Source organism: Vipera ursinii (genome assembly GCF_947247035.1).
Source record: "Vipera ursinii genome assembly, chromosome: 2".
In the NCBI taxonomy this organism is placed as follows: Eukaryota; Metazoa; Chordata; class Lepidosauria; order Squamata; family Viperidae; genus Vipera; species Vipera ursinii.
The window spans coordinates 97,952,373-97,974,650 of NC_139513.1; the positions used below are offsets into that span (position 1 = coordinate 97,952,373).

Here is a 22,278-nt window from a genome sequence, read left to right on the forward strand (position 1 = left end):
ATCCACAAAACAAAGCAGGGGCTATTAAACAAATAGCAAATATCAACTCCAATCCAAGGATCGAAGCCAGGTTTTCAAAGCTTTCCAAAACCTCAGGAGAATGGGCTTCATCTTTATCTCTGGGAGGATGCTGTTCTGGAGGTTGGGGGCCACAACAGAGAACACAAACCTCCTCAGTCCCACAAGTTGGCAGTGTTCAATAGAGGGAACATGGAGTGCATCCACACTGCTGGAACCTATTGGGCAGCCTCTCAATTATCCAGGTATCTTAGTTGTTTCAGTTAAAGACAGTTTAGTGTTACCTGTGACTCTGGCAGAACCTGTGCAAAAATGTTTTCTCAAAGAAGAGGAGACTGGGCAGCCACTTGTCTGAAATAGTATAGGGGTTCCTGATGGAGCAGGGCTGGACTAGAAGACCTCCACAGTCCCTTCTAACTCTGTTATTCTGTTCTGTTGCAAGTTATCGTTTGGGGCACACCAAGGAAATGTGGCGGCTACTTCGTGGTTCAGCGTGTCTGGCAAATGCGTTCTAGGTTGGATAAATTCTGGATTTAAGTAAGTAAATAAATAATAAACAAACAAACAAACCAGGTGCTTCAAGTGCTACCTGACCTCGTGCACCAACCATTGCAGGAAAATCTCCGGAGCCAGAAGAACTAGTCAAGGAGAGAAGCAACCTAGAACTAAGGAGAAACTTCCTGACAGTTAGAACAATTAACCAGTGGAACAACCTGCCTCCAGAAGTGGTGAATGCTCTGACACTGAAGGTTTTTAAGAAGAGATTGGACAACAATTTTTCTGAAATGGTATAGGGTTTGCTGCCTGAGTAGGGGGTTGGACTAGATGACCTCCAAGGTCCCTTCCAACTACATTATTATTATTATTATTATTATTATTATTATTATTATTATTATTATTATTATTATTATTATTATTATTATTATTATTATTATTATTATTGGAGCGTCTCTTCCCTTTTAAGGTTCAGTCAGTTCCTGGAGAGTTGCGCCTCTGCAGTGCAACCCCAAAACAGTCCTCCCCCCCCAGGATAAGGTAATAGGCGTATGGGCGCGTGGGTATTTCACTCTTAAAACAGGGCTCAGTAACGCTAACCTGGGAAAGCAATACAAGCTTACGGCGCTGAGAACCAGGGCTTTTTGCAAACAGCGATCGAGGCGGCTTCCGGCGGCGGCGTCTCCGGCAGAAAGCTGAAGTTCGGGGTGTAGGTTGAAAGCGCATCTCACCCTTTGGCGTTTCGGGACTTCCTGCAAGGGGCGCTCGCACCGGAGCGAGTCGGAAGACGCGGCCTCCTCCGCTAGCAAAGCACTTCCCCCTTTTTTAAAAGGGGTTGTCTCGTTCGCTGCGACTGCCTGCCATCCATCCGCCAAGCGAAGGTCAAAAAAGGCCGCGGGAGGCGCAGCCGATGGTCAGCCGCGGTCTCCCCAAATCTCGGGAACCGCGCAGGGCCTCCGACGGGCCGGAAAAAGCTGCGAATTCGCCGGAGGCTGCCGCATTAGCGGGCTGCTTTCCACGGTTTAGCTGCGATTTCTGTCTTTTGCAGCCGCCGCCCCTTTTTTTCCCCTCCTCGTTGCCACCATGATGGCAGAATTTCCTTCTCCCCGGTGGTGTTTGTTTCTTACCGTAGCTCTAGGGGGGATGCGAACGGAGCCCTCCTTCGCCGAGGCAGGGGATGCAGCTCCGCCGGGCAAAATAGGTAGGCGTTCCTCTTTTCATCGCAACCGGCGGCTTTGACGGCTCGCTGGCTGGCGTTAGCCCACCACGAGGCGCCCCCAAAGGTGGGCTGCTGCGCCCACACAGCCTGGAGCTCCCGCATTTGCACCGGGGAAAATTGAGCGTAAAAGCAGCGATGATGGGGCTGAAAGTGGGGCTGCTCTGGCTCTCTGCAGAAACATGCTAGGCTTGGCGTTTGGGTGGCCATCCTGGAGGGTTCCTATTCCGACACGTGCTTTGAAATTTTATCCGATAATGCTTTTTTTTTTTAAATAACCAGGCAGGCCAGCCCAATGGCAGGGTCAGTGTATATAGTTCGTCTCTGCTTCTCTTATGTGAGCGCTGTGTATGTGTATTGTGCTCACAGAGACAGTGGGGGGCGGATTTCCTCTGCCCCCTTTCCTTCTGCTGGGACCACTGATGGTAGCATATCCCTTCTCCATATACTTTCGGGTACACGGGATCTACTGTGCCAGAATTCTCAGCAATTGGCTGTCTCAGCTAGAAATTCAAAATGGCAGAGCCAATACATTGAGAGATTGAGGAAGAAGAATGGTATATAACAAGTAGTTTTCACAGTGAGATAACAGTGTTGGAGTTTGATTGGAATGCATTTGATCAGACTTAGCCAGCAAACCTTTTTTTTATATATCCTGTGGTTTATCGGCAGGAAGGACAAAGGAGACGCGTCTTCGTTAACAGGTTTATTTTAGACAGCCCGGACAAACGGAACAGTGAACAAACATGCTTTATATAGGCAGCTGTCAAACGGGACAGCAAATCAGCTGGGCGCATTTTCCCTCCAAGAACAGGGGGCCAATCAGTCAGCTGTTAGGGCAGAATTTCCCCAGCGACAACGCTTAGCGGGTAACTAGGCAGGGGATCCTGTCAGCTGGTTTTGGCGGGCGGCCGGCGTTTTGACAGCTCGTCGCCGCGACTGCGCATGCGCCAACTTTGACAGCTCGCGGCGGCCGCCAGGGGCTTGCCGCGAGTTTGACAGTTGGGTAGTGAATGCGCATGCGTCAGTATTTGACAGCTCGCGGCTGTCGCTGTGGGATAGCCGCGGTTTTGACAGCTCGCGGCTTAATGCGCATGCGCGGCGTTTGACAGCTGTCAAACGGCCGCGTGTACTCGCGGGAGCGTCTGCGCATGTGTCATCTTTGACAGCTGTCAGTGCGGCCGCGTAAATGCGGCCTATGACAGCTGTCATTATGGTTTGCAGTATATTGCACCCCTTTCCCCCCCCTTGAACTGAACAAAGTAATTTGAATTAACTTTTAACAGTGTTGGAACTTGTTGGCGCACTCCCGGCCCATTCGAAGTCCAGTAAGTATGCTGGCGGCCTTTTCTGTCGCGTGGATCTGCGAGGTGAAGGTTTTTCTATTGTTGCGGGGGCTTCCTCGGGAGGAAGATCGGCTGGAGCGGGGACATTCTCTGGGTGAACGGTGCTGGGGGGTGCAGGTTCTTCCGCCGCTGTTTCTGGCGTGGAGGTGTTGGGGGGTGACCTGGGTCGGAGTTGATCTGCGTGTCTCCGTAGTGTGAGTCCCGTGCCAGCATTGATGGTGTATGACAGGGGGCCGGTTTGATCGAGAACCACCCCCTGGGTCCATTTATCCCTTCCCCCATAATTTCGGGCCCAGACATTTTGTCCCTTAGAGAATGTTTTGTGTGGCAAGTTGTTGGTTTTTTCGGCCGCTGGCCTGTCTGGGTGCAGTCTGTCAAGTCGAGTGACCAGTCGGCGACCCCATCTTAGTTCTGCTGGAGATTTACCGGTGGTGGACACGGGAGTGGAGTGGTGAGCGAGGAGGAAGCGGGCGAGTCGACGGTGCCAGTTTCCGACGATCATTCTGCGCAGAGAGTCTTTGGTGGTCTTTACCATGACCTCTGCGAGGCCATTACTGGACGGGTGGAACGGAGCCGATGTTGCATGTCTAATACAGTTCCTCCTCGTAAAGATCTGGAAATCACGGGAGGTAAATTGAGGTCCGTTGTCAGTGATTATGACATCTGGTAGACCGTGGGTGGCAAAAACTCCCCTTAATGCTTGAATGGTGGCCTCTGATGTGGTGCTTGAAACCGGGAGAACCTCCAGACATTTAGAGTAACTATCTACAATAATTAAAAAGGTTTGTCCCTGGAACGGTCCTGCGTAATCGAGGTGGATGCGGGACCAAGGATTGGAAGTGGTTTCCCATTTGTGGACTGGGGCGTGTGGAGGGGAGGGTCTGGTTTGCTGGCAGAGATAGCAGCCGGCTACATGCTGCTCGATGTCCCTGTCTAAGGATGGCCACCAGATGTAGCTGCGAGCCAGAGCCTTCATTTTTGAGATGCCAGGGTGGCCCTCATGTAGTGTTTGGAGAACTCTTGCTCTGTGGCATGAGGGGATTATTACCCTGCAGCCCCAAAGGATGCAGCCTAAATGTGTTGAAAGCTCTTGTCTTTTTGCAAAATAAGGTTGGATGGGGGGTGAGGGGCAGGTTGATTGCCAACCTGATGTGACCCATGAGAGTACCCTGCTGAGGGTGGGGTCCCTGGTTGTGGCAAGTGCGATGTCTTTAGCTGTTACTGGGCATTCTGTGAGTTCTTGTATGGCCAGGACTTGGCCGGCTGGAGCTGGATCAGGGTCTATTTGGGGCAGTGGGAGCCTGCTAAGGCCGTCTGCGTGGGACATTTCCTTCCCAGGCTTGTAGATTAACTGATAGGAGTAGGCAGAGAGGAATGTCGTCCAGCGAAGCATTCGCGGGGATAAAATTTGCGGGGTCTGGCGGTCCCATGTGAATATGCCCAGGAGAGGTTTGTGATCTGTATAGATTGTAAAAGGTCTGCCGTAGAGGTAATCGTGGAATTTTTTAATTCCAGCTACAATAGCCAGGGCTTCCTTATCTATTTGCGCGTAATTGCGCTCGGTTTTTGAAAGTGTCCTCGAGTAGTATGCGATTGGGGCTTGCGTGCCATCGTTAAGGGAGTGGCTGAGGACTGCCCCGATGCCATAAGGTGAAGCATCGCAGGCGATGCATAGAGGTTTGGTTTCGTTGTAGTGCGATATGGTTGTATCGCTGGAAAGTAATTGTTTTAGCTGTTTAAAACTGTCATTATGAAGTGGGGTCCACTGCCAGGGAGCCCCTTTGTCCAGGAGTCTATGGAGTGGCTCCGCTATTGTGGCTTTTCCGGGTAGAAATGAATGGTAAAAATTTAGGAGCCCTAGGAATGCCTGGAGCTCCGTTTTATTTTTAGGGGGGGTGCGGCTTGTATTGCTTGTATTTTTGCGTTGGTGGGGTGAATGCCTTTGCTGTCTATTTTGTACCCCAGGAACTCTGCGGAGGGTACTCCGAATGAGCACTTCTCGCGTTTTAATTTTAAGCCAGCTGCGCGGAATCTTGAAAGGACTTCGTGCAGCCTGGTTGCTAGGGAGTGGGAGGAGTCGCCCGCGATGAGGACGTCATCAAAATACGGGCAGACTCCGGGGATGCCTTTGAGAGTGCGCTCCATGACTTCCTGGAATATTCCAGGTGCCACGGAGATGCCAAATTGGAGGCGGTTCACTTTGAACGCCCCTCTGTGCGTTACTATGGTTTGGGCTTCTGCGGTTTCCCTGGTTACAGGGAGTTGCAGGAAGGCATGTGCCAAGTCTAATTTGGCGAAAATGGAGCCGGACCCTATTTCTGATAGAACATCTCTTACTGACGGGACTGGGTACGCATGTGGGTTGAGTGCGCGGTTGAGGGTCGCTTTATAGTCTGCGCAGATTCTGACGTCACCATTGGGTTTGACAGGTGTCACTATGGGGGTTTCCCAAGTTCCGCTGTCAGTGGGTTCTAGGACTCCTAGTTTGAGCAAGCGGTCTAGTTCCCTGTCTATTTTTGGTTTTAGGGCGAAGGGAACTTTTCTGGCTTTTATTCTAATTGGTCCGACCTCTGGTTTGAACTTGAGGTCGATGGGGGGGCCATTGTATTTGCCCAGTGAGCCGTCAAACACATCCGCAAATTTTTTGCAGATATTTTCTAAAGACTCGGTTTGGATGCGGTGTGTTCCTTTGAGGCGAATGCCTAATGCCTCAAACCAATCTAGTCCTATTAAGCTAGTTCTTGGTTGCTTGGTTATTTGGGCTGTTAAGTGGCCTGAGAATTTTTTAAAATCGACTTTCAGGACGGCTTGTCCCTTTAAATCTATTTGCGCCCCTTGAAAATCTGCCAGCAAGACCCTGGAGGGTTGAATTGGAATGCGGTGATTTGTTTTGTTGGCTATCTTTTGGAGGGTGTCCCCTGACAGGATGGAAACGGAGGATCCTGAGTCGACCTCCATTTCACAGGGGATTCCCTGTATTTTGACCCACGTTCTAACTTTGGCTCTGGGGATGTTGTTGGCGGGAGTTTTTGTTAGGGAGCATACGGACCCTATAACCCTTGGTTGAGGATGGGGGGGGACTGTCCTACCTGCGGGGATCTCGTCAAGGTCGTGGAGGGTCTCCCGGTTTAGGCTGTGACATGCTGATCGGATGTGGCCGGTCTTGCCACAGCCGTGGCACTTCGCGTTCCTAAACCTGCAGGTGGCTCGGGCATGGCTTCCGCCGCAACTGGCACACTTTGCTCTGGCGTTGGTCTGCGGCTTCTTCGTGTTGGGGCCCGATTGTCGGTCTTGGTTGCGGCTCCTTTCCCGGCCGGCGGTCATCCGGTTGAAGCGGGAGAGGATCGCATCGACCCCGGATTCGGGCTCCGGCGGCCCCTGGTCGAGCTCCCTGGCCTGATGGACAGAGTTGCCCGAGTTTTCGCCAAACGACTCGATTTCGTCGCGATGGCTGTCTTCGTACGCCATTATCTCCAGCGTGAGCTCTGCGAGGTCCATTGTGGGCTTTGCCACAAGCTTCCTCTGCAGACGCGGGTTCTGGAGACCGGCGATAACTTGATCGCGGATCCGGTCCTCCAGGTCGGGGAAATGGCATTTGCGGGCGGCGTGCCTGACGGTCGCGATGAAAGCAGTGGAGGTTTCACCCGGCTGCTGCTTCCGTCGGGCGAAAGAGAGCCGCCAATACAGTTCTGACCGCCTTGGCATGAAGTGTTTGCTGAGGCGGTCTATGAGTTCGGCATACGGAACGGTGGCGACTGGGTCCGGGCTGCAGAGGCCAACGGCGATATCGTATACCGCTGGCCCGCTCAGGCATAGGAGTGCGGCGGCCTTGTGGCGGTCCTCCGTGATTTTATTCACAAGGAGGTACCCCTCGACCTGGCCCAAATGCGACTCCCATCCTTCAGGGTGCCGGACGTCGAACTCCCTTATGTGTCCTAGGTTTGCCATTCCGGGTCCGCGGTACTTTGGGCACCTAGGAGGTTGGCTTGTCCGGTCGGTGACTTAGCTAGTGACTTCAGCGGTTGACCGGACAGCACGCTCCTGGCCCATGACTTCAGCTAGTACCGGGATCCCACCCTCGTCGCCAGGTGGTTTATCGGCAGGAAGGACAAAGGAGACGCGTCTTCGTTAACAGGTTTATTTTAGACAGCCCGGACAAACGGAACAGTGAACAAACATGCTTTATATAGGCAGCTGTCAAACGGGACAGCAAATCAGCTGGGCGCATTTTCCCTCCAAGAACAGGGGGCCAATCAGTCAGCTGTTAGGGCAGAATTTCCCCAGCGACAACGCTTAGCGGGTAACTAGGCAGGGGATCCTGTCAGCTGGTTTTGGCGGGCGGCCGGCGTTTTGACAGCTCGTCGCCACGACTGCGCATGCGCCAACTTTGACAGCTCGCGGCGGCCGCCGGGGGCTTGCCGCGAGTTTGACAGTTGGGTAGTGAATGCGCATGCGTCAGTATTTGACAGCTCGCGGCTGTCGCTGTGGGATAGCCGCGGTTTTGACAGCTCGCGGATTAATGCGCATGCGCGGCGTTTGACAGCTGTCAAACGGCCGCGTGTACTCGCGGGAGCGTCTGCGCATGTGTCATCTTTGACAGCTGTCAGTGCGGCCGCGTAAATGCGGCCTATGACAGCTGTCATTATGGTTTGCAGTATATTGCACCCTGCCTTTATTATTTTTTATAAATAACTCAGAGCAGCAAATACACAATAGTCCTCCTTCCTCCTATTTCCCCCAGGAGAACGGCGCTGTGATGTGGGTTGGGCTGAGAGAGTGTGACTGGCCCAAAGTCACTCAGCTGGTTTTCATACCAAGGCAGGACTAGAACTTGGTTTCCTCCTTTCTATCCTGGTGTCTTAACCACTAGGCAAACTGGCTCTCTTTATTATTTTTATTATATGCCCACTGCTAGACAAGAGATGTGGTCTGAGCAATCCTCTTCTCCCTGGGAAACTATATTTGTTGAAGGTGGATGTTTTTATGGTGGTTCTTAACATGCTTGCTTTGCTTTCACAGCTGTGGTGGGAGCTGGAATTGGCGGCTCCTCGGTGGCTTATTTCCTGCAGCAGCACTTTGGGCCGCAGGTTCAACTAGATGTGTATGAAAAGGCTGTGGTGGGGGGTCGCCTAGCCACAGTTACAGTCAACAAGCAGTCCTACGAAAGTGGAGGGGCCTTCTTCCATTCTCTCAACTTACACATAAAAGATTTTGTGCAGCAATTGGGTAAGAGACCATTTAGATTTATAAACTTCAAGCTTGGTTTCTGCATATCCTTTGATTGCCTCTGAGCTTGGCTGGTATGGGAGACTTTTGGTTCCTCTGGCATGGTAGATAGATGAGATCAGGAATTATCATTGTTCTATTACAAGGGAGCTCAACCTTCTTGTTCTATTCAGCCAGCCTGTAATTTCCTGCCCAAACATTCCATTCCATTCCCATTTGTACTTTTGGAGTACAATTGGGACTATTTGGGGGAGATTCCAACTTTGAAGTTCTTTTTCCCCCTAAGATTCTTCCTTTTTGTGAATGAAGGGTGATGGTTCACTATGAATATATAAAAAGGTAAAGGTTCCCCCGCACATGCGTGCTAGTCGTTTCCGACTCTAGGGGCCAGTGCTCATCTCCGTTTCAAAGCTGAAGAGCCAGCGCTTGTCCGAGGACGTCTCCGTGGTCATGTGGCCGGCATGACTAGACACCAAAGGCACACGGAACACTGTTACCTTCCCACCAGAGTGGTCCCTATTTTTCTACTTGCATTTTTACGTGCTTTCGAACTGCTAGGTTGGCAGAAGCTGGGACGAGTAACAGGCGCTCACTCTGTTATGCGGCACTCGGGATTTGACCCGCCAAACTGCCGACCTTCTGATCGACAAGCTCAGCGTCCTAACCCACATCATAGCAATATGTTTAATCCATGTTTAAATATAAAGCAGTGCTGAACTGAGCTGAGGGAAAGCTAGAGTCAAACCTCCATACAACATGGGCCTCATTGGGTGACTTTGGACCAGGTTCCTTTTCTCAGCCCACCTTCTGGCGGAGTTTGAGAATCTAAATTGAGGGGAATCTTCATATATATCATGCTTACATGGCTCCAAAGTTGAGGTAGCCATTCTTATTTTCCTTTTGCCTAGAGTTTGTGTGTTTGTTTTTTAAATTTGTTTTTTTAAAGGATTTTTATATTTTTTTAAAAAAATGTGTTTAAAATATAACATGTTTTTATATCTGTTGCTGTCTTTGACTGTTGTGCACCACCCAGAGTCGACTTTGGTGAATGGGCAACTCCATAAATTTGATTAATAAATATATCAATATATGCCGTCTTCAGCTGAGCCTTTCCACTCCTTCAGAAGAAAGGTCGAATGTAAATATAAGGAAATGTACCTTAATGTATTATACATAATATAATGTAACAACTATAACAACAGCATCAAATTATTAAATCTGCCTTGGCACAAAACTGAAAATAGACAATCAGTCCTGTATTATTATGCTATTTAAGGACTTAGAGTCCCCACTTTCACTCACACTGAAGGAAGCATATAACAGACGCCCTCCTCTCTTTTTTCCCCTTAACAGCAACATTGTGAGCTAAAAGTTGGGTTGGCACATATTGACTGGCACAGATCTCAGTGTATGATTTGGGCTGAAGGTGAAAGGAGGCAATATGCCAATCAGGGCAAATTAATTGTAGACATAGTTCTGCCAGATTCCAGCAGAAACCAAGTTGTTTTTACTTTTAAATAAAGTTGGGAATTGTCTTTATTTTCCTAACTAGTCTTCGCTGATTTTTAAAATTCAGTCTTCTATTGTAAAGAGCAACATGAAGCACAGACCCAGAAAAAAAACAAAAAGGCTGTTGAGGATGAAGGTGAAGCATATTTTTTGGTAATAAAATCTGGCCACTGTCATAGAATCTGCAGTGCCAAAATGGAAGACGCACGAGTGAGTGTGATAGCAAATGAGAAACTGTATTAAAAATCACGACTGAGAGTTCTCAGAGTCATATTAGAAGTAGACAGCAAAAGAGAGCGAGAAGGTCAACTCTCTCGCAAAGCCCATCATGATAAAAAGGACGTAGGCCAACCTTACAGGATTTTGGTTTTTTGTTCTGTAGGATTGAAACATCGTCGAGAAGTGGCAGGAAAGAGTGCCATCTTCACTGGGGAACAGTTTGTCCTTGAGGAGACAGACTGGTACCTGCTCAATCTTTTTCGGCTCTGGTGGCACTATGGCATGAGCTTTCTACGTCTACAAATGTGGGTAGAGGAAGTAATGGAGAAGTTCATGAGGTAGGTGACAAGGAGGCCATCACTGGTGCCTCTGGGGCAATGAGAAAAAAAATATAGGACAATCTCCCTTTGATCAAAATTAGCTTATATCCAGTGGTAGCAATTTAGTATAAGGGAGGGTCTTAAGATTCCGGTAAAGCTCATAGGGAATGGCCTTGAAGGGCAGGACGAAGAGCCACTAAGTTGGCAGCAGTCAGTTAAGAGCCTTGGTGGAGCAGTGGGCTAATGCCTCCTTAAGTAACACCAGCTGCCTGCAATTACTGCAGGTTCGCATCCCACCAGGGTCAAGGTTAAGTCAGCCTTCCATCCTTCCGAGGTAGGTAAAATGAGGACCCAGATTGTTGGGGGCAATAAGCTGACTTTGTAATATTATTATTATTATTATTATTATTAATTTTATTTATATACCGCCCTTCTCCCGAAGGACTCAGGGCGGTGAACAGGGCAATGCATGTTAAAAGACAAAATACAAAATACAAAAATTAAAAGGGATTAAACAGAATGCCCACAACTCTTACAATAAGTTAAAACACAATAAAAAAGTTTTCCACTTCAAAGCAGCCAACAAATTTGTTGTTGTTGTTGTTGTTGTTAGCTGCGAAGTCGTGTCCGACCCATCGCGACCCTATGGACAACATTCCTCCAGGCCTTCCTGTCTTCTACCATCTTCTGGAGTCCATTTAAGCTCACACCTACTGCTTCAGTGACTCCATCCAGCCACCTCATTCTCTGTCGTCCCCTTCTTCTATTGCCCTCGATCTTTCCCAGCATTAGGCTCTTCTCCAGTGAGTCCTTCCTTCTCATTAGGTGGCCAAAGTATTTGAGTTTTAGCTTCAGGATCTGGCCTTCTAAAGAGCAGTCAGGATTGATCTCCTCTAGGACTGACCGGTTTGATCGTCTTGCAGTCCAAGGGACTCGCAGGAGTCTTCTCCAGCACCATAGTTCAAAGGCCTCAATTCTTTGGCGCTCAGCCTTTCTTATGGTCCAACTTTCACTGCCATACATTGCAACTGGGAAGACCATAGCCTTGACTATACGTAATTTTGTTGACAGGGTGATGTCTCTGCTTTTTAGTGTGCTGTCTAGATTTGCCATGGCTTTCCTCCCCAGGAACAAGCGTCTTTTAATTTCTTGGCTACAGTCCCCATCTGCAGTGATCTTGGAGCCCAGGAAAATAAAATCTGTCACTACCTCCATTTCTTCCCCATCTATTTGCCAAGAATTGAGAGGGCCAGATGCCATGATCTTGGTTTTCTTAATGTTAAGTTTCAACCCAAGTTTTGCACTCTCCTTCTTCACCCGCAACAAGAGGCTCTTTAGTTCTTCTTCACTTTCTGCCATTAGAGTGGTATCATCTGCGTATCTTAGGTTGTTGATATTTCTTCCGGCAATCTTAATTCCAACTTTTGATTCATCTAGCCCTGCCTTTCTCATGATGTGCTCTGCATATAAGTTAAATAGGCAGGGTGACAGTATACAGCCTTGCCGGACTCCTTTCCCAATTTTGAACCAATCAGTGGTTCCGTGTCCAGTTCTCACTGTTGCTTCTTGACCCGCATATAGGTTTCTCAAGAGACAAATAAGATGGTCTGGTACTCCCATCTCTTTAATAACTTGCCACAGTTTGTTATGATCCACACAATCAAAGGCTTTAGCATAGTCAATGAAGCAGAAGTAGATGTTTTTCTGGAACTCCCTAGCTTTCTCCATGATCCAGCGTATGTTGGCAATTTGATCTCTAGTTATTCTGCCTCTTCGAAATCCTGCCTGTACTTCTGGTAGTTCTCGATCCACATACTGCTGAAGTCTAGCTTGTAGGATTTTAAGCATGACTTTACTAGCATGAGAAATGAGTGCAATGGTGCGATAGTTTGAACATTCTTTGGCACTGCCTTTCTTTGGAATTGGAATGTAAACTGATCTTTTCCAATCCTGTGGCCACTGTTGAGTTTTCCAAATTTGCTGGCAAATTGAGTGTAGCACTTTTACTGCACTGTCTTTTAAGATTTTGAATAGCTCAGCTGGAATACTGTCACCTCCACTAGCTTTGTTGTTGCTCAGCTTTTCTAAGGCCCACTTCACCTCACATTCTAGGATGTCTGGCTCGAGGTCAGTGACCACCTCATTGTGATTATCTGGGACATTAAGCTCATTCTTGTATAGTTCTTCTGTGTAATTTTGCCACCTCTTCTTAATCTCTTCTGCCTCTGTTAGGTCCCTGCCATTTTGGTCCTTTATCATGCCCATTTTTGCATGAAACGTTCCCTTCATCTCTCCAATTTTCTTGAAAAGATCTCTGGTCCTCCCTATTCTATTGTTTTCTTCTATTTCTTTGCATTGTTCATTTAAGAAGGCATTCTTATCTCTTCTAGCTATTCTCTGGAATTCTGCATTCAATTGGGCATATCTATGTTTTTCTCCCTTGCCTTTCGCTTCCCTCCTTTCCTCAGCTATTTGCAAAGCTTCCTCAGACAGCCATTTTGCTTTCTTGCATTTCTTTTTCTTTGGGATGGTTTTGGTTGCTACCTGTTGTACAATGTCGCGAACCTCTGTCCATAGTTCTTCAGGCACTCTGTCTATCAGATCTAATTCCTTAAATCTATTTGTCACCTCTACTGTATATTCAACAGGGATATGATTTAATTCATACCTGAGTGGCCAAGTGCTTTTCCCTACTTTCTTCAGTTTAAGCCTAAACTTTGCAAGGAGAAGCTCATGGTCTGAGCCACAGTCAGCTCCTGGTCTTGTTTTTACCGACTGTATAGAGCTTCTCCATCTTTGGCTGCAGAGCATATAGTCAATCTGATTTCTGTGTTGACCGTCTGGTGATGTCCATGTGTAGAGCCGTCTCTTGGGTTGTTGGAAAAGAGTGTTTGCTATGACCATCTTATTCTCTTGACAAAATTCTATCAGCCTGTGCCCTGCTTCATTTTGTACTCCAAGGCCAAACTTGCCTGTTATTCCAGTTATCTTTTGGCTTCCTACTTTAGCATTCCAATCCCCCATGATGATAAGGACATCATTTTTTGGTGTTACTTCTATAAGGTGCTGTAGGGCTTCATAGAACCGGTCAATTTCATCCTCTTCAGCACTGGTGGTTGGGGCATAGACTTGGACTACTGTGATATTGAGTGGTTTGCCTTGGATTCGAATTGAGATCATTCTGTCATTTTGAGGATTGTATCCCAGTATTGATTTTCCTACTCTTTTATTGACTATGAAGGCTACTCCATTAATAAAACCCAACCCCATCCCATCAGGCCAGGCCAGCTTGTTCGAAGAGCTAAGTCTTTAGATTGCACCGAAAGGAGTGGAGGTCGGGCGCCATCCGGAGCTCAACCGGAAGATGGTTCCATAAATCCAGCGCGTCCACAGAGAACGCCCTCCCCCTGGGGGCCACCAGTCGGCATTCTTTGACCGGTGGCACCCTGAGGAGGCCCTCTCTGTGGGAGCGTACTGGGCAGAGGGAAGTTGATGCCAGCCGCAGGTGCTCCCTAAGGTATTCCGGACCCATGCCATGTAGGGCTTTGTAGGTCATTACCAACACCTTGAATCTCACCCGGAAGACAACTGGAAGCCAATGCAGCTCACGGAGCAGAGGTGTAACATGGGAGTATCGGGAAACTCCCAACACAACTCTCGCGGCTGCATTCTGTACCAGTTGGAGCCTCCGAGTGGTCTTCAAGGGCAGCCCCATGTAGAGATGCCGCTTGGGGGGGGGGGGGGGCGAAAGCCCTAATCAGCAGGCATATACATAGAATGAAGGCTATTGCTAAGCACATTGATTTGTGCTTTAAATTGTAAGCTGCCCTGAGTCTTCGGAGAAGGGCGGTATATAAATGGGATTAAAAAAGAAAAGTTGAACTAGAGCTGGGCCAAGGAATTAAATGAAGAACACATCTTAAGACAAACCCCCTCCTGCATGCACACAAAGTGAGGGAGGAGGAAGCACATTCAGACTTGCAAAATCTGTTGCTAGAACTGTTGCAATAAATATAATCCCTTGGCCTTGGTTCCTTAGTCTGGTCTACCCTGTAGGGCTGTCTTTTCCTAAGAGAGAAGTCATGCCGCTCTACATTTTTTCCCTTTTTATGCTCTACAGAATCTACAAATATCAGGCCCACGGCTATGCATTCTCTCATCTTGAGGAGCTCTTGCGTTCACTGGGGGGTGACACCTTCGTCAACATGACCCAGCGCTCTGTGGTAGAGTCCCTGCTGGAGGTGGGTGTCACACAACGTTTCATCGATGACGTTATCATGGCCATTCTCCGGGCCAATTATGGCCAGTCAGTACTGGTGCCTGCATTTGCAGGTGAGTACTACCCATCTTCTATTGCTCCGGTGTTTTTCCAATAGGCCATTGTACAGCTTGGGAGACGAATATGTTGTAAGGAAGGCTGGTGTTTTACAATTTGGCTAGTTTATTCTCTGACAGCTGTCCCCTCTGTACTTCCTTTTTTTAGGGGCCATGTTACTAGCAGGAGCGCAAGGCAACCGATGGGCAGTTGAAGGTGGCAACAAGCTGGTGTGCGCAGGCTTGCTGAAGCACACAAAAGCCAACATAATCCATGCCACAGTGACAGCTATCTCTCTGCACAGTTCAGGTATGCCACACGAATCTATCTTCATCCAAAGATCTCCAGGTAGCGGGGCTGGAGATTTTGAAGAGCTGCTGCAGACCACGTAAACACGCTGGGATGAATGAATAGTCTTACTTTGTGCAAGACAGATTTCCCTATTCGTATGGATGCACTTTAAATCCGGAGAATTGAATTTTAAAAGCAATTTAGAAAGAAGTGGTACCTGGCTTTCAATGTGGATGGGCCGCACCTTGGATGATGCAGTTGACATGGAGATTTGTGAGAGAATTGTAGCCCAAGAGGTGACCTATCCGAGGACTTAATGGAAGGAAATGTAACATATTTTCATTCTCTCACACCTCTGGCTAATTCCTCACTTCTTGAGCTTTTATTTGCTTTTCAGGGAAGGTTCTTCAGAAAAACCAACATTTCTGAGAGTGCCTTTTCTGAGTGGTGGCAAGGAACAAACACACACACACCTGGTTCGTTGTATTCAATATCACCTCTGGTTTAATCCCAGAATTCAGATATTGTTGCTTCTTAGGAGATATACATGCAATAAATATTGACCGGATACTGTGCCACATTTTAGAAAGAGACCTTCTTATGTTGAACTAAGCATTAGAAATGAAGTGTCACAAAGCAGGTTAGCATGAGCTGGGTACCTCTCCTCAAAGCTATACAAGACCCATATCTTCAGGAAAAAGCATGGCTGCTTTGCAGCTTTCCCCAGTTGTTGTGGATATCTGTTTGTGCACAGTTGTTCCATTTTTCTGCAGGCCCAGCGGAAATGTTCATAATTCAGACCAGTGTCTGAAGCTGCTGAGTCTTCCACAGTATAATAGCTACTTTAATGTATTAAGGAGTTTCTCTTTTTAAAGCTCTGTAGGCTACAACTACAGGTACCATAGTCCTTGGCTTACCATTTATTTAATTTATTATTTTGACTTATATACCGCCCTATTCCCGTAGGACTCAGGGCGGTTTACAGGGCAATTAAAATCATACCATACAAAAGTTAAAAATTTAAAACAATTAAATTTAAAGCCCAAAATTTAAAAAGTTAAAACATTAAAACCCCTCAGTCTAGGCCCGACAGCTCAAAGAGCCAAGTTTTCAGGTCCCGGCGGAATGAGCGGAGGTTGGGGGCAGTCCTAAGTTCCTTCAGAAGTTGGTTCCAAAGGGCAGGCGCACCCACAGAGAAGGCCCTCTCTCTGGGAGTCACCCGCCGGCACTCCTTCACCGCCGGCACCCTAAGAAGGCCCTCCCTGTGGGAGCCTACAGGACGATGGGAAGTTGATGCCGGCAGCAGGTGTTCCCTCAGATAATCCGGACCCAAGCCATTTACCAAGTTCCCCCGAAAGTAAGACCTACCCCCAAAATAAGCCCTAGCTTGATTTTTGGGGGTGGGCCTAATATAAGTCCTACCCCGAAAATATGCCCTAGTTTTGGGTCGAGGTGCATGCCTAAAAATCAAGCTAGGGTGGGGGTGAACCTTACCATTGCAGCCAGGCCTCCCACTGATTGACAGTGGCGTCACCGGCCCACTTCTGTGGCCAAAGGAGCAGCTTCATTCTGCAGCTGAGAATGGAGCTCTGGCCTGCATTTTGCAGTCAGGCCTTTCCGGAAGGCCTGTGCATCTGAAAACCAAGCTATGGATTCAATCTGTAGCTCAGTTCTCAGCTGCACAGGCCTTCTGGAAAGGCCTCTGACTGGGAAATGCAGGCCAGAGCTCCATTCTCAGCTGCAGAATGAAGCTGCTCCTTCGGCTGCAGAAGAAGTGGGCCAGCTGGGCAGGGCTGTCAGTGCCTCCACTGCGAGGTGAGTGGAAAAGACACACACACACACACACACACACACACACACGAAAATAAGACCTGCCTTTTTGGGAGGCAAAAAAAAGACTGGCTCTTGTTTTCGGGGAAACACAGTACAACCCCAATTGAGCCCCAAATTTAGGTTGTTAAGCGAGGCAGTTGTTAAATGAATTGTGTCCCATTTTACGATCTTTCTTGCCACAGTTAAGTGAATTTCAGTTAAGTTATTAACACGGTTAAATGAATCTGGCTTCCCCATTGATTTTGCTTGTCAGAAGTTCTGAAAAGATGATCACATAACTCCTTAGACACTGCAATGTCATGAATATAAGTCAGTTGCCAAACATCTGGATTTTGATCACATGACCATGGGGACGCTGCAGCAATCATAAGTGTGAAAAATGGTCCTAAGTCACTTTTTTCAGTTTCTGTTGTAACTTTGAGCGGTCACTAAATGAACTGTTGTAAGTGGAGGACTACTTCTAGAGGGAGCAACCTAGGCTCCAGTTGGGAACTATAAGGCTAAAACTGGGAGAAATTGGGGGGGGGAGATGAAAGTAGTAAAATGCAGGAAGGTTATGGACAGTAATTACTATCAGCTGGACCTGCTTTAAAGAATTCTGAATAATTGCACTTTGGGAGCCCCCTGAATACCTTTGATGTAAAGTATCCATTGATGCATGCAGAGAAGCAGGCAGAACATAACACAGACAAGGTCTTTATACTGTAGGAATGTTCAGATGACTTTCTTCTTTCACTTGCTTTAGAGGCTGGCATATTTATTGCACAGAGACACTTGAAATTTCCTGAGTGTTCACAGTCTTAACTTTTTTTTAACTAAGAAAAGATTATGTTTCCTGTACATAGGGTATTTATTGTTGCTGTGATCACTCAAAGCATAACCATTTAAGCAAATGTGATGCTTTTAAGAGAGGATGTGATGAAACGGTAGATTACTTGCATTCTACTAAAACCGATAACAAATTAACCTTATAAGGAAGAGGGGCAGAAAGCTGCAAGAAGAGAAAGACCATTTTCAGGCAGACAGAATAAAAAGAGGGAGCAGAAAATAAAAATAGATAACGTGTGCATATAATGTGTAGAATCTGTAAAAAGAGAAATATTGGTGGTCCTTGTAAATATACTATGGATCCTATGGATCAGCTGCTGTGGTGGTGTACCTCTAGATAGAAACAACTTTCAGGCTATATTATTTATTCATAAAATATTGCATTAAATAAGAATTTAAGATAATTCAGACACTCGCCACTGAATACCTAAGATATTAAACTTTTAAGATATAAAAATCAATAGCTTAGTATATAATTTTATTATAAGAACTCTACATAACATTTGGGAGTGATAGTGAGATTTTAAAGAAAATAAATGTAGGAAAAAAATGTGTCATTGCCGAACAAATAAACTCTGCTTTAACAGAGGATATAATTGGCATATATTTTTATTCCTAAAAGCATCTTGAAAAATGTTTATTTTGATTTGCGTTGAGTGAGAGCCTAGATCAGGAGTCAGCAACCTGAAACAGTGAAATAGCCACTCGGAACCGGTTCCCTCACAAAAGGAAAAACTGGGAGCCGCAAAAAATGTGTGCGTACGTGCGCGCATGCGCAGAACAGGGTTTGACTGAAGAGTGGAGCCAAGGCGAGATATGCACCTACCCTGCATATTTGAATTGATTGGTCGAACTTTTTTAGTCCCACTTTTTTTTTGGGGGGGAACTGCACATGGCAGAGGACTGGGAGCCACAGGAGACAGCTGAAAGAGCCGAATGCGGCTCCGGAGCCGCGGGTTGCAGACCTGTGGCCTAGATAATAAGGATCCTTATAACGCCTATTTCTCTTAAGTGCTGGATAATACAAAGTTGCATATATATATATGTTTTCTGAGGTTTTCGCGGGTGCCTGTATGTGGATCCTTGGTTTTTCGGGTTTTTCCCCGCGTAGAACTAAAGGTGTGGGCGCAACGTTTCGACGGAGTCCCATCCGTCATCATCAGGCTTTAGCTTCCTTTTTCTGGGAGATCATCAGCTAAAGCCTGATGATGACGGATGGGACTCCGTCGAAACGTTGCGCCCACACCTTTAGTTCTACGCGGGGAAAAACCCGAAAAACCAAGGATCCATATATATATATATATATATATATATATATATATATATATATATATATATGCAAATTATTCAAATTGCTAATAAAGAATTTGGGAGGCTAAGATGATCATTTCGAACTCTTTATGTTCTCATCAGATAAAGGGTATGACTAACTGATGAGAACATAAAGAGTTCGAAATGATCATCTTAGCCTCCCAAATTCTTTATTAGCAGTTTGAATAATTTGCACAAATAATGAGCTGTCATAAGTTGACTAGTTCCTGTGGATAAGCCCTGAGCCTAATTAGCAAGGTCCATTCAAAAAGCCTTGACAAATACTTAAACATACATTTGCCTTGCCTTCCAGCTAATATAAGAGAGAAGGAACCCATGGCTCAGGAGGTTAAAACACTGCCTGATATATAATCAGCCCGGGTTCGAATCTCAGATAAAGGGTATGACTAACTGATGAGAACATAAAGAGTTCGAAATGATCATCTTAGCCTCCCAAATTCTTTATTAGCAATTTGAATAATTTGCATATATATATATATATATATATATATATATGTGTGTGTGTGTGTGTGTGTGTGTGTGTATACACACATATATATATATATACACACATATATATATATATTTCTTAAATAGTGTTCTGTGGAATATCACCCTCCTTCGTGCTGTTGTAGCCACAACTTTTCATTTCAGGCCATTGGGGACTTTGTTCTTGTCATACTGTTTAGCATCATCTAACTTCCTACACGAGATATATAGTTTTTGATGGAATATTCCAAACTCTTAATGGCAGCAGATGTACACAACTCAACCCAGTTATTTTCACCTACCAAAGTCAAAAACTACAATAAGATTTCCCTTTTTTTGTGACCAGTCAGGGAAATCTTCTCTATGCTCTTTGATCAGTTCCTACCTGCTATTTTTACAAGTTGTGTGAGTCCTTCTTGCAGCTGGTTTAGCTAGCCAAGTTAGCATTCATAAATAAAACCAATAAAACCTGCAGTGAGTAAGCAGCATAAACAATGGAATCAACCCAAAAAAACAAGGCAAACGATGAGATCTTAACAGAATTGTTTCTCTTTGAAGGTTCATCTATTCAGCTTCTAAGACAGGGGTGTCAAACTTGCAACGTCACGTGACGTGTCGCCATGTATCACGACTTTTTTCCCATTGCCGGCAATGGGGTGGGCGCGGTTTCGGCATGACGCATCCGGCCGTGGGCTGGCAGTTTGACATCCCTGTTCTAAGATAATGATGATGACTTGCTTGTTAGCTGTCTTAGTTACTGTTTTTTCCCCTGTTTGTTTCCTGTGCATTTTTATCCAGAAGGAAAACCCCTCTACCAAGTGCACTATGAAAGTGAAGATGGTCCAGGTTCCAACTTCTACGACATAGTGGTCCTTGCCACTCAACTACATGACAGCAAGAACAATATTACCTTTCAGAATTTTGATCCTCCTATTACTGAGTTTCCTGGATCCTTTCACACCACATTCACCTCCATTGTTCATGGCTACCTCAACTCCTCATACTTTGGCTTCCCAGATCCCAAGCTTTTTCCTTTTGCCAGTGTCCTCACCACAGAAGCTCCTGGTCTCTTCTTCAATTCCATGGATAACATTTGCCCTGTCAACATATCTAATACCTTCAAGCGAAAGCAGTCCCAGGAAGCTGCTGTGTGGCGTGTCCACTCTCAGCATCCTTTGGAGAAGCAAGAGCTGAAGATGCTGTTCCGTTCTTATTATTCTGTTCAGGTGACAGAATGGCAGGCCTGTCCCGATTATGGATCAGTCAAGAACCTCCCACCTATTCTCTTGCATGACAGCCTCTACTACCTCAACAGCATGGAGTGGGCAGCCAGCTCCATGGAAATGTCTGCCGTGGCAGCCAAAAATGTGGCTCTCTTAGCCTACAATCGGTGGAATCATGATGTAGAGAAAATAGACCAGAAAGACTTAATGCACAAAGTGAAGACTGAGCTGTGAACTTAGTGAAACAAGACTTTATTGCATGCAGAGTGAGGGGGGATATTTGGGGCTACTAAGTGCCATTCCTTGACCTGCTGTATTCCAGTTATATTGGATTGCAGCATTTGGAATTCCCAGTCAGTGTAGTAAGAGATTCTGAAATTTGTGGTCCCACGCATCCCCAAATCCTCTAAGTCAGGGATGTCAAACTGCCGGTCCGTGGGCCGGTTGCATCATGCGGAGGCCGCACCCACCCTAGCTCTGGCAATGCGACACATCACGTGATGCGGTGAGTTTGACACCCACGCTCTAAGTTAAAGAAGGTTGTACTGCATATTTAACAGAAGTAAAGCAGAGCACTGGCAAATCCATGTATTTATACATTCATCTGTTATCTATGGTCCTGGCAATCTCTCTAGCATAGCATCACTCTTCCAAAGAGCCTGTGAATTAATACCTCTAACTAGTTGTTCAGGGTTCTTCGGTAATCATGGAAGAGGATTGAAACCAAATAGTGTCAAATTCCATTTGATTTTTACTTTACCTGCTGAATCATATTCATACAGCCCAATTGTGTATATCACCCAACATGCTACAACTTTGGATTCAAACTTCCTTCTTGTGTCTTCATCTGTGGCCTTCCTACATGACTTATACTGGACTGAACTGGACCTTCTTGTACTTCATCCCCTAAGCTAAAGGAAATGGCACATTTATGGTCATAAGACCTTTTATAGTTTTTTGATTTTACTGGTATCCCAAGGACTGTATTGCCTTATGTTTTATTACAAAACCCCATGAATTTAGATCAAAGAATGGTGAAGCAAAGGACCTTGTACTGGAACATTTACTGTGAGAAAAGCTAAGCAGCTTAATGAATTGCGACCTTTTATCCATTATCTTGATAAACTTGCGTGCTCAATGGCTGATTTGAAGTTGCCTTGCCAGCCATCCCATGGGCCTTTTTTCCTGATTTGAAATAGATTAAGCATGCTGTCCTCCGGCATTTGGTTAAAAAAAGATTGCCTTGATTTCTAAACCAGGAGAAACCACTGAACTAACATTATGGAGTTTTCCTGAATAGATTCCACAATACCCTAGCCCGGAGAAGCGGGTGGTGGTGGTGGTCTTCAGACTTGGCCCTTTTTATGACTTGTGGGCTTCAACTCCCAGAATTCCTCAGCCAGGTTGTGCTGGCTGAAGAATTCTAGGAGTTGAAGCCTACAGGTCATAAAAGGGCCAAGTTTGAAGACTCCTGCCCAAGCCATTTGGTTAGGCTGATCCTGTAAATCTTGAAAAAAGTGTCTCAAAGGCTTGAATATTTGCTGCCTGCTGCTAATGAAGCTGGGCTCTCAGCTGTGTAGGGTAAACTTGCTTTTGCTAATTCCAGATATAATAAAATGATGAGGCTCCCTATCTTTCT

At 46.3% G+C, this 22,278-nt stretch overlaps 1 protein-coding gene across 1 annotated transcript; it reads left to right on the top strand.

The window, feature by feature from the left end:
* The first annotated feature begins 1,219 nt into the window (after window positions 1-1,219).
* On the top strand, window positions 1,220-21,752 carry PCYOX1L (prenylcysteine oxidase 1 like). Its single transcript, XM_083351304.1, has 6 exons — window positions 1,220-1,714; window positions 8,095-8,301; window positions 10,193-10,367; window positions 14,470-14,681; window positions 14,833-14,973; window positions 20,215-21,752. The coding sequence occupies exons 1-6, from the start codon at window positions 1,597-1,599 to the stop codon at window positions 20,871-20,873; spliced, it is 1,512 nt and encodes a 503-aa protein (XP_083207430.1). The 5' UTR covers window positions 1,220-1,596; the 3' UTR covers window positions 20,874-21,752.
* Window positions 21,753-22,278: the final 526 nt, after the last annotated feature.